The following is a 12,895-nucleotide window of genomic DNA, read 5'->3' on the forward strand; positions in this document are numbered from 1 at the left end:
GTTTGCAGGAGGGTTCCCATACCATTCGCGGGTATGGGAATACTGGTGCGCGGGAGTGGTATGACGAGCTCCCCGATGCGGTCCAGCGCATCGTGGACCGAGCGGGCTTCGGCACCTTCTGCCGAGGGCTCTCTAGGCTCTCCACATGCAGACCTCTCCTTGCCGCTTTGGCGGAGAGATGGTGGGACACCACCGATTCTTTCCACTTTTCTGCTGCGGGGGATATGACGATGACCCCTTATGACTTCTCGATGCTCACAGGCATCGGGGTAGGGGGTGATCCGATCCCCTTCGACACCGACATGGATGAGTGGACCGCCGCTCAGGTCCATCTACTGGGGGAGGCGCCACCGCTAGCTCGTCCAGGCTTCGTCCGATATTCCTGGTTCGAGGCACAGTTCAGGGTCCAGCCCGCATTGGGGGAGGAGGTGCAGATGACCGAGGAGGACGTGGAGAGGTATGCCCGCGGCTTCCTCATGTTCCTGTTCGGGACTACTATCTTCGCCGACCGGGCGAACACCGTGCCTCTCTGCCTTCTCAGCGCACTGGTGGACGTCCGAGACATCTTGCACTACGACTGGGGCGGCGCTGCTCTGGCCACCCTGTACGGCTATATGAGCTCGGCTTCTCGCGGCAGCGGCCAGCTGCTCGGAGGTTACTGGCGGGCTTGGGAGGTACATTTCTTCTCCGCTTTTCATTTATGTCCGATATTCTCTGCACTCTGTACACTGCACACACTGCGGTCTGCTTTACACTCACTGTATACTGTACACACGGCACACACATACATTCTGTTTCACACTGACTGTACGCTGCTCACACTATGCACTGCACACAATACACTGCACAACACATGGCTCTGCTATTTCCGCTTTATTCTGTATATTCTGCTTTACCCGATAGTCATACTGACATCTGTTTTGCAGTTGTGGGTTTACGCCTACTTTCCTAGGCTTGCACCTGTACCAGTTGCGGAGCCTCCTCCGGCTGTCCCGTTCTCGATTCGCTTTGACGGGAGATGCACCCGGCGACCACGAGAGACATTCGGCTTCTTCCGTCGATACTTCGATACCATTACCCCGGCCGAGGTATGCTTTACTTTCAGTTCATTTAGCTTCGCTTTCCCACTGCATGTTTCAATAACAGTAGATAACAAACTGCCTGTCATTTTCAGATCACATGGCGGCCATGGGCTTCGTTGCCGTCGGCGATGCGGGGTCGGTTCCCTGGTGCTGAGGAGACCTCGCGTTTTCAGATTTTGCTTGAGGGCCCGGTCTGTCGGGCTTGCTACCTGGGGGAACGTTTTCTACGCCAGACCCGCGGGTTACCTGAGCAGATAGTCCCGGCTCACCCTCCTGCAGAGATGAGGGGGACCGAGGGGCTGACCCCTGAGCAGCTGGATGATTACTCCATCGGCTGGGAGGAGGCCGGCTTCCGAGGCACCGGCGACTATCAGGAGTACGTGCAGACGTACCTGATGCGACCTCTGAGCGGCCGTCGAGCAGAGGGGACCAGGCCTGTGGCATCGGCGGCTGGGGCCGGAGCGGGAGCAGGGGCTGGATCTTCGAGGAGGGCCCGGGTCCGTGGCAGGGGCGGAGTGCGGGGAGGACGAGGAGCTGGCTGGCCTGCCCTGCCTGCTGTACTGACTTTCCAGGGGCAGGGTGGGTCGACCTATCAGATCCCCTTCGCCCCTCCACTGGCTGGTCACGAGTTCATCGATGTCCCCGATCTACCTCCGGTATGTATCACTGCACTTCGTACAGTTATTTCATTTCAGTTTACTTGATATTCCACAGAATACTAATGCATCTGATACCTTTGCAGGCTTCTTCTGAGTACACCCGTCAGTCGTTGGCGATGAATGCCTCGATGATGGGGATGCTCCAGCGGACATTTGACCTCTTGGCCGTCTACAGCATACCGGTATGTCCTTCTGACACTGGCCTCAAACCATTCATACACTGCTTTGTATAATCTGATGCACGGCACAACACCCGATACACTGATCTCACAGTATCTGAACACTGCATACACTGCATTCTGCACTAAACTCTGTACTGACAAACTGCTCACGGCATTCTCATACTGAACTCACACACTGCATTCTGCACTGATAAACTGCTCACGGCATTTATACACTATATTTACACACTGCATTCTGCACTGATAAACTGCTCACGGCACTCTTACTGTATTCATACGTTGCATTCTGCACCTTTAAACTGTTCACAGTGTACTGATGCATTTCCCTTTTTGTGAACTTTTCAGCCTCCTTTCCAGATTCCCATGGCAGGAGGTGCTCCAGCTAGACCTTCTGTCCCTGCTCGGGGGAGAGATGAGGAGGGCAGGATATTTCCCCGTACCAGGGGAGGGCGTACTCACGTCGGGAGTAGTTCGCGAGCTCCAGTCCTGGACGATGACGACGACGAGGAGTCAGAGGCGGAGGCAGGGTCATCGGAGGAGGAGACCGGAGACGGTTCTAGCTCGGGCTCTGACGACGATGCTGATGATGCTCCTGGACCCTCGTCCAGGAAGAGGACCAGGACGGACTGACAGCCCTTGGAGTGCTCGACATGGATGCAGATTTTTGCTATCTTTTCTTTCTTTCTTGTACTTTTCTTTTTGGTTGGTAGATAGATTACCTTGTACTGCCGCAGGCAGATTTTTGTTTCCAAAACTTGTACGTTTGAAAAGATAATGAAATGAAACGGACTTTTTATCTGAAAAAAGTGTTTACATTTACACATTTCATGCATTGCATCGCATCTCATCATGTTACACCTCAATGTAAATGGAACTGATTGGCTGTCTGAAAATTGAACACTTGCACTGTAATAATCAGATAAGTTAAACAGCCAACAGCAAAATAACCCAAGCAATCCACTGCCTGATTCTTGAACACACAGCCCTTACTCTGTTGGGGATTAATCTGCATACAGCCCATAACACAGCATTCGATTCATTCTGCACACGGAAAACTTCTGAACAAACGGCCCAATCTGACAGGACGGACCTCAAAGATGGAACCGGTTGGGGTCAAAACAGATTCAAATGTAGAGAATGGCACAGCATTCTGAGCATAGATGATTTTTGAAATCGAATGAGGGTTTTTCAAACCGGGATATCGAGCCTACAACCGAACACAGCGGGGAGGACTCAAATATAAAGGTACACGACCTAAACACAACGAGACACGCTCGGGAGAGACTCAAAACAAAAGACGAGACCGTCAAATGAAAGAGACACGACACACAGACGCGTAAGCGAAGATGGGGGACCTCGGACCACGAGGAGCCAGTTCAATCTGGGTATTGTTTCCCACCCTTTCTGATTTGTGATTCTCACATCACTCGACTTTCAAGCTCGGATTTTCTCTCAAAACCCTTTTCCTCACTTTTCTCTCAACTTACACCTCTCTATTCTTCATATCTCTCATTTTTCATCCCTCCCCGGGGTGATTGATGGATAAATAGCAAGGTGTGGGTTCACGCCCGATGCCGTTAGCTCACAGCTATTCTTCCGGCAGACAGAGTGCTCTTCTGGTAAGTACGTCGATGACGGGGGAAAGACAGAACGCCTGGCTCAACTGTGCCCCTAGTTCATCATTTTAACCATTCTTTCGTTTTTGCTTTCTATTAAAACGGTTTTGATCAAAACGAGAGTCGGATTAACGTACTTGTTCAATTTTTGATTTGAAAAGCATGCAAGTCAGGCAGCAAGCACTGAAAATTTTCCTTTTTTGGGTCCAAAACAATGGTCCGATTTTGGAAAAATGGAATAATTTGCGAGAAAATAGTCAACTTCAGTAAAAATTTTCAAAAACTATTTTTCAAACAGCTGATGCTTAACAAGCATGGAGCTTACCCTTCGAGACGCGCAACCTCGGATCGGAGGCAATGGAAAATTGCCCCTGGTTTGAAGGGGGGTGTGAGGCAACGGAAAGTTGCCCCTAGTCTGAATGGCGTCTCACGACGGCTTGTGGCAACGGAAAGTTGCCCCTTGTTTGGGATGGTGCCGCAGCAATCTGTAAACAGTCTTCATTGGCGGTGGTCGAGCTCTTGGACACAGCGATGACGAAGACAGTCACAACACATATATGGACACAATCACCTTGAAGGGTGTTGGCCACTGGACTTTGGAACGAAATTGAAACCATTGCATGGACTGAGACGCTTATGAAAGCGTTGGGGGCTGGACTTCATGATGAAGTTGCCTACGTATCCCAAACATGGGAATCAAGCCTTACGTAGTTCCGGTTAAGGTCCACTCGGGTATTTTAACCTTCACTTTTTTTAGGCTCTCACTTTTGCCAAGGCGCCCAATGCGGGTTTTCGACCTTGCGAGCTTCTTTTCATTTTCTATTTCTTTTTTTTTCCTTCTTTCTTTTTTTTTTCTTTTCTTCTTTTTCAATCTTTCTTTTTGTATTTTTCTCTTTTTTGTATTTTTCTCTTGCTCTAACTTTTGCCTGGGCCGCCCTTCCGGGTTTTCGGCCCAGCGAGCCTCTCAAAGGGTAAAAGTGTAGCAAGTCTATGCCAAATGGGTTTTTTTTTTTTTTTGAAATTGAAGCCTCCCTGTGTCTAGGAGAACGGCTATTGCACTGATTTGCGGAGAATCCATCCCGGTTGCTCTATGAGCTTCTTCCGACGAGATCTACTCCTTCTGATTTGGCTTTGGTGCCTCCTGCTCGAGGGCTGTTTCGAAACTGGCCACACGGGCCTCCATGGCGTTTGTCCGTTGAACTTTCTGAATATTCTGAACGGGTTCAAACTCGGAAAACAAATAGGTTGAATCTTGAGGCTGAGAGCGATCCTAGGCTGCGCGACCTCAAGAGGGATTCCACACATGTCTTCGCTGGGCCGCGTAAAACATTTGCTTTTGAAAGTTTTTTAAGGAAGCGACAAATCGCTCGCGCCGAAGATAGTGTGGAACCAATCTGGATCAGGCCAGGGTCCTTCTCAGTACTCATGCCGACAAGCATGGTTTCATTCATAAAAAGGCTTAGCACGCCTCTCTTTCTCTCAAAATGATCAAAATTTTACAAAACCCGAGGAATTCCTTCCTCTTCGTTTTCATCACCGCAGTGTTCAAAAAGTTTGTTTGTGAAAAACTTAGGTTAATGCAATGAGTTTGGCACACAGGAGAGCAGGCGAGATGTACTGTCAGCCCATTCAAATTCTCCGCCACTTATGCTGAAAGCAAGCATGAAGGTTGAGACAGCAACAGCTGTTTTGATCGGCTTTGTTGGTGCAACTGGCCCCTCGGCAGAAACAGACTCAAAACAAAACAGATAATAATTACAAAACAAAATGGTGTTCGGGACAACAAACCCCAGAATCACCAGGTATTATATACAACGGGGACTGACTCGATACAACAAGACAGACCCTTAAGCAAAAAAGACTGACTCAAGACAAAGAGACAGACTCAAAACAAAAGACTGACTCGATATCCAAGCCAGGATTTACAAAAACTCGGTTTCACCGATGATCAAAAATGCGTGGCAGACGCTTCAAAAATACACCAAATGTTGCCCGCAGGCGGTTCACTTTACATACTTGCAGTATCTGAGCCCTCGAAATCCAGCAACTGAGTGGTGACGGGCTTGCCCGAGGTGGGTGGTAGGATAACCTTGTTATCAATCAAATCCTGCACTTCATGACGAAGGCGGGAACATCCATCGGTACTGTGACCGGACTGTTGATGGTACGCGCAGTACAAGGTAGCATCATGAGTGGCGGGGAGATTCTTCGGGAGTGGCCGGGGCTCCAAAGGCTTAAGATGCCCATTCTTCGCCAATATTAGCAATGCCCTAGACAAAGGCATGTGGAGGTCGTGAAAGACCCTGCGCCCTCGGGGCAGGTACTTTGTATTTTGAGGATTCTTGCCAGACGCGCTGGCGAAAGGATCAGCTGGCGCGGCCTTGGCCTTTTGAACCTTTCCCGGTGTAGGGGTGGGAGCTACTGGAATTGTCTGGGCATGACGGGGCCCATCCCGGTTTTCTGTCTGGCTTGAACTGCCCTTGGTTGGAGCGGGGAAAGCATCATCTACAGCTTTGGTCACTATTGCAGATGTTTGTTGCTTGTTCATCCCTCTGTCCTTCAAAGCCTCGACTGCCCACAGCAGTTGCTCAATAGGGTCGGCGTCTACCTTTGCCTTGTCCTTTCCCCTGGCCTCAGCCTGATCGAGGGTCTGGGTTGGTGCTGACATGTCGTGGCTATAGCCGGAAGCCACCTCTGGTTGGCTGAGCTCTATCACAATCCGCCCTAGTAGCGGGGGCTCCTGTGGTACAAAATTCCCGGCGTACGGCGCCGCTGGCGGTGAAGCCGACATTCCATAGGCGAGGTCTGCCACAGACCTTTGGAGATCGCCTATCATCCCCATCAATTCGAAGGTGGTGGGCTCACGAGCCTGGTATAACTGGGGAGCCCAAACCGGGTGCACAACGGGCGACCTGGGCGGGTATGACATACTGACGCTGGCCTCACTCTGCGGAGTGGTTCCCTGCTCCGGTGCGGCTGTCATAACCACAATTTCTTCTGAACTTTGTGTCGCCATAAATCTTGCCTCAGCAAAGGGGAGACACTGGCTGTTCTGTATCAACTCTGCCACTCTCTGAACTGAAAGGAAAAACAGACAGCATTTCAACCCAAACTGATCAAACACGGGTGTAGCCACACAACTGTACCCTACTGCTGATCACTGTTCCCAAATTTCTGTTCCCGAAATACTGAATCTGATACCCGCGGATAACTGATTCCTGATAACTGATTCTCAACAATACTGATTCTGGCGCCTTCAGGCCCGATACTCAAACTCGTAAACTGGTATATGCGTTCCTGTAGAGATACACTCTAAAAGCACATAGCAAGTAAAGAGAACAAAACACCCCTATGTTGGGGTAGGGTTTCCCTGTCCTATTTTGTCAGGAACTAGGGTTTCACTACGCACACAGCGGTTTCAAACAACTTAGCATCGGGTAAGCAACCTGTCCTAGCTTGGAATGGTCACTATGGTTCCGAATATGCACTAGGTCGAATGGTCAAAAAAGGGTGCCCCGGTAAACCGGGGTTTGTGTTCCCATGCTGTCAGAGCCCATAGCCGGTCAGCCTTATGGACATGCCTTGACAAGACAAGCCTCCGGCAAACCGTTCAGGAATGGCAGATGGCAAACACTGTGTTCCTAGGCGCACCAATGCACATGCAATGCAAAGAAACACATAAATGAAGTCAAAATGGGATATCACGAGTTCGAGTCAAGCTCTCTAAACTCCCCAGCAGAGTCGCCAGAAACTGTAACAGCGCCCGCGGGCCTCATGCTACAGTTCGGACTCGATTTGTGTCACGGTTCTTAATCTGAACCAAAGAGTCCAAATCTGGCAAATCGTTTTGAGAAACAGATTTTTGAAAAAGTAGTGCCAAACATGGACTGCTTTGCCAGATACAGAGTCGCCACCTAAATATTTTTTTATGGGAGAATTTAGGAAACCCTGACTCGGTGCCGAAGGCCACATGTCCGTCATCACCGGAGTTGTCTCGGCTCGGGAGCTTGGGTACGATCGGGGAAGGTCAGCTATGAGCACCCCCTTTCGCCCGGTCCGAAGACCGGCCTCTACTAACCGTGATATCCGTTTTTGAAAACTTTATGTGTTCTTAAACCAATTGTTAGCCTAGAATTACTATGTTATGCGCGCAGCAAACAAGTATAGACCAAATCGCCCAAATTGGAACAAAACATTTCATGTTTGTTTTGAAAATGGTTTGCTACTCGCAAGTAGGCTAAAATGCAGATTTTGCCACCCTCAAGTGGGCTTTTAGAAAAGATGATTTTGCCACTATCTAGTGGGCTTAAAACTCACAGTTTTAATGCATTACTCCAATTTAGGTAATTCAACCTCCATCCACAGGCATTCAAGCAGTTATATCACATAAGCAGCTAGCCTCATGGTGATCATGCTATCATGGCAACATTCACACGCATGCTGGATGCTAAAGCAAAAATACTTACATCGTACTCCGTGCCAAAACAGTAAACTAGTTAGCAAACATGCGTGTCCTAGTTCATGTTAAAAGTGGCTAATGCATCACATGCAAAATGCGATCTAGGCAGGCTCGGCTAGCCCTAAACATGGCATATGAAATGCGATCAACTATCACATAGTCAATTTTTGAATTGAAGTACGAATGCAGTTAGCGTGATGTACCGAGCCTAATGCATGCAGTACAAATGTATGGATGCACGCATGCATAGCATAAGGTATGCTAATTTAAACGTGTCCTAATACTAACCATTAAAGCGGGTAAGTAAAAGGGAAGAAAGAAGTGAGGTTGGAAGACATACACACCACCCACACACACTTATTACAGATTTGCCCTCGCTCGGAGGGACCGAATAAATATTACAAATTAATTAACTACGCAAGCTAATTAAATATTACAAATTAATTAATTAACAAATTAACTAATTTAGGAAAACAGTAAAACGTCTCGAGAAGCGCGCCGCCATGCGCAAGCTGCCTCTGTTTTCCTCCCTTTCCTCCTCTGGAGGTTGTCAAAACCTCAGGACTACATCCTTGGACAGAGGGGATCATCACCGGCTAGATGAAATTTCCACCGGCAGTGTTGTATGGCCATCGGCACAAAGTTGAAGCTGTCGGCAGAGAAAATAGTGCCGGTCGGCACATTACACTGCCGGTCGGCAGAGTATTCCTGCAGAACCTGCAACTCACAGCAACAGAGGGCAAAACAAGGCATGGCAGCACAATTCAAGGCATGTATGCACCAACCATGTCTCTTATCATTGTAATGACTCAAAGGGACATGTGCCTCGGTTCTCGGACCACCAATCACGCATTTCCATACATGATGGCCCAAGGAACCAAGTATGCAACTTTGATTTCAAATGCATGCAAACCAATCAAACAAATTAGGCCCTATTCCTATCACTAATTCAAGGAACAAGGCATGCATGCAAAATGCAATGCAACCTAGGCATACAAGCTAGGAATGCAACATGACATGGCAAGGCACTTATGCAATCATGCAAGCATACATATGGCAATGCAAATGGATGGCAAGATGGACTTATACATGAATTAGGCAACTCTAAAATAGGCCTAAAACAGTGGCCATAAGTGCTAAAGAGTGAGAGCTAAATGGCATGCACACACACATGCACATAAGGACCAACACTTAAGCATGAATCAAACAACATTCAAGCACACTTGAAAGAAGGAAACATGGACAAATTAGCATGCAACATGAGCCCTAAAATCATGTTATAAAATGATGCCAAATCAAGTTATAAATCAAGTCAAGCATGCAACAAAAAGTCCAAGTGTTCAAGGCAAATCGATAAGGCATTGAACTACACTTATCATGACCAAACATGGCGTACATTAAACAACTAAAAACAGATTTTTAGCATGTTAAAACAAGGCCAAAGGACTCCTTAGATGGCATCTAAGTGGCCCAAATACAAAGGCATGCACCATGGCCAAAACATGGAGCATTGCAACACATGCTTTCAAAGCATTAAAGAGACATGCAAGGCAATCCAACGAGCATGGAAATGGGACTGAAATAGCATGTGGGGGGACCCCAAATCACCAAATCGATGCAAAGATGTCATGCTACACATACACATACTCAAGGCCAACAAGCCTAAATACAAAGGAGCTATATAATGCATGCAAAGATCAACCCAAACGACTATGGACAGAGCTAAAACATGGCAAAATAAGCACATAAACTTCACAAATGCAAGCCTAAAACATGCTCCAACAAAGGCTAACAACCTAGAACATGTTAAGGCACAAATAAGGCATTACATGGCAACTATGCTAAACATGCATAGAGTTCCAAAACCAACTTGAAATCATGTTATATCATGGATATATAAGCATGAAAAACAAACCAAACATGCTCAACACACACTCAAGCATAGGCTTCCTTAAGAGGCCAAAATATGCCCTTTTCAAGGACAACAAGGAGAGGGGGTGGCCCTCTCCTTCTTGGGACTTCAAAGCATCATCTTCACCACTGAAATCCCTCAAGATTTCAGTGGTGAAGAGACCTCAACACCAAAATCCCGGAGCTAACACAAAATGGCTCAAAATGAGGCCTTTTGAGGCCTAAGGGTGGTCAACAACCCTCAAACAACAAAACACTCTTAATAAACAATAAAGAGGGCTTAAAAATAGAACTTTTTTATGTTATACAATAATCACAAAAACAGCTCTAAGACTAGTAGAAAATCAATGCAAAAAAGGGGGAAAAAAGGACTAGTTTCTCACCCTTGATGCCTTCTTCAACAAAGATGCTCCAATGGCCTCCTTGAGCTTGAATCCAAGACAAAAACTTCAAAACACACTCTTTAGAACCTCAGCTCCAAGAGGAAGGTGAAACACTAGGTGTTTGTGTGCAATAATGAGACACAAAACACCTAGTATGCAAAAATGAGAGGAAAAGAGAGATAGGTTGTGTATGTCTAACCCTAACCCTAGAAAACCAGAGCTCTCCTCTGTATTTTCTCCCTCAAAAATGTCTAAGCCTCTCCTTTTTTGCCTTAGAGAGAGCTTCTCTCTATATGCCTCTTGTAAAGCTTACAAGACAAGCTTTGCAAGAGGGAGATCCCTCCATACACGTGTATGGAGGGGAGCAAAAGCTATACAGCTGTCCAAAAATATCTGCAAAAGCAGATGAACAGCAATCGGCCGGCAAAAAATGCCATCTCGGCCAAACAAAGTGCCGACCGGCACAAAATAGTGCTGACCGGCAACAAAGAGTGCCGGCCGGCAAACTATATTGCCGGTGGCAGCAAAAACCAGCCGGTGGCATCTAGCCACTGCCGGTGATGGGTGGGGATGGTCTACAAGCCCCACCCTGCCCTTCCAAGGCAGGATACAAGTGTTTGGTGCAAAACCAGACACTAAACGGTCGAGTTCGGAGATCCTGAGGCAAGGCACGCGAGCCGAGACCTCCGGGAACTCCAAACGAACACAAACATGGATAATCACCGGGTGTTCAAACTGTGACGTCCAAGTCTTGAGGACGGTCAAAAATGGGGTGTCTACACCATACCAAAAAGTTAAAGATTGTCTTTTCTCTCTACTTTTTACACATCTTTTCGTAAAAAATCAAAAAGTCATCCCAAACATACTAGTTTTTTTTACGCATATTTTAGCCAAATAACCAAAAAGTTATTAAATTAGTCTGTTCCCAAACGAGGCCTAAATTATAAGGATCATATGTATAATTTTATTTAATCTTATCTTTTGTTTCTAACTTCAAAACAAATAAAAAAATCGTCTATCATTTTTGGTTTTGCGTGCAGTGGGTAGTAAAGGGGGTGTTTGGTGGGGTTTTTTTGAACCAATTTATGACATATGGCTTTTAAAAAGTTATTTTGGACTGTTCGGTTAAACTTATTTCAAACAGCTTCTGATTCTAACAGCTTATTTTAAGTCAAAAAAGCTGATTTTGAGAAGCTGCTCACTCCTTACTTCTGATTATCAACTTCTGCTGTGGACATGTTAATTCACTGTTATACTTTTAAATTTTTTTATTTTTTATTTTTTTTAAAATAGAAAAAGACCCAAATGGACTATAAAATATTATTATTATTTTTTATGAGAAATTTAGGCAAATAGTGAATAATAAAAAATAAAAATTAATTGAAAAAACTACTTCACAGCTTATTTAACAAACACTACTCAGCAACTTAAATCTATAATCCAACAACTATACCAAACAGATTAACAACTTCTGATTAAAGTCATAATCTATAATCTGTTATGTTATAATCTATAATCTACTTTAACAGCTATACCAAACAGCATCAAAGTCAGACATACCTTCTCCTAAGGGCCCTTCATTGTTCAAAAAAGCTGGACAGACATTTGATGAAATGATTAAGCGCCGTGTAAGTTACACACACACACACACACACACACACACACACACACATATATATATATATATAAAGGTAAATTATAATTTTAACTTCCAGAGTTTAAATTTTACTTTAATTTTTATTATTTCAAATTAAATAATTTGGTGTTTATTTTTTAAGTTAAGTTTCAGTTTGGTCATTTCATTCAAATTAAAGATTAAAATTAATTATTTTAGAACACTTGTCAATCTTGTAAGGTGCACTTGTAGAAAGATATAATCGAAATTTGGGGGAAATAATTAAATTGAAACTAAACTTAAAGTGTAGAGATTAAATTGTTCACAATGAAATAATAGGGATCAAAGTAAAATTTCAGTCAACTTATAAAGGTGAAAAGTGTAATTTACCTTTTCTTTTAATATTATTCACATGGGTTCATTACATTTAATATCCTATTATTTTATTGAAAATTTATTTTAGTCCGTCCATTTTAATTGTAACACATCCTTTACACATTTAAGTCTAAGGTAAAATATTACTGTTCTATTCATTTAATGTTGATGAGGATGACGAAAATTAACATGTACATATCCAACATTTTTTAAGAAAAATAAAAATGAAAGTGTAGTAATAATATACAATCAAAAAATTCTTATAAATTTTTTATATGTAATGACGTGACTCAATATAAACCATTCACTTTACCAAAATGGTATTGTGTATGCATGCTTGATAAAAACTACCATAGAAGCAAATTGAAGTGTAAATGACAGAAGAAATGAATCTAAATTTTTACTTTTCCTTTTTTATTTTTTTAGGTTGTGGCTACAATAACAAGCCAATCTGTGCCTGGCCAAAACATTGTTCTTGTAAGACCAAGAACTTTAGGTCAAACAAATCCTAAAGGTACATGCTATACACATATTATCTAATATTTCAATTTCTTACTCATTTTGCTGCTTAAAGTTTAAACCATTTACTTGTTTTTGGTTTTCCAAAAACACT

The 12,895-nt window shown here is 44.8% G+C and overlaps 1 protein-coding gene across 1 annotated transcript in view; it reads left to right on the forward strand.

Annotated features, from left to right (window-relative positions):
• The window catches only part of LOC145789165 (uncharacterized), a 92,888-nt gene that overhangs the window by 20,602 nt on the left and 59,391 nt on the right, over window positions 1-12,895 (forward strand). The window contains exon 2 of the mRNA XM_082875138.1: window positions 12,709-12,796. Coding sequence (XP_082731264.1) covers window positions 12,709-12,796 — 88 coding nt within the window. The remainder of the gene's footprint in view (window positions 1-12,708; window positions 12,797-12,895) is intronic.

The sequence above is a fragment of the Camellia sinensis genome, chromosome 6, assembly GCF_055761805.1.
Source record: "Camellia sinensis isolate YWXY chromosome 6, ASM5576180v1, whole genome shotgun sequence".
Taxonomy (NCBI): Eukaryota; Viridiplantae; Streptophyta; class Magnoliopsida; order Ericales; family Theaceae; genus Camellia; species Camellia sinensis.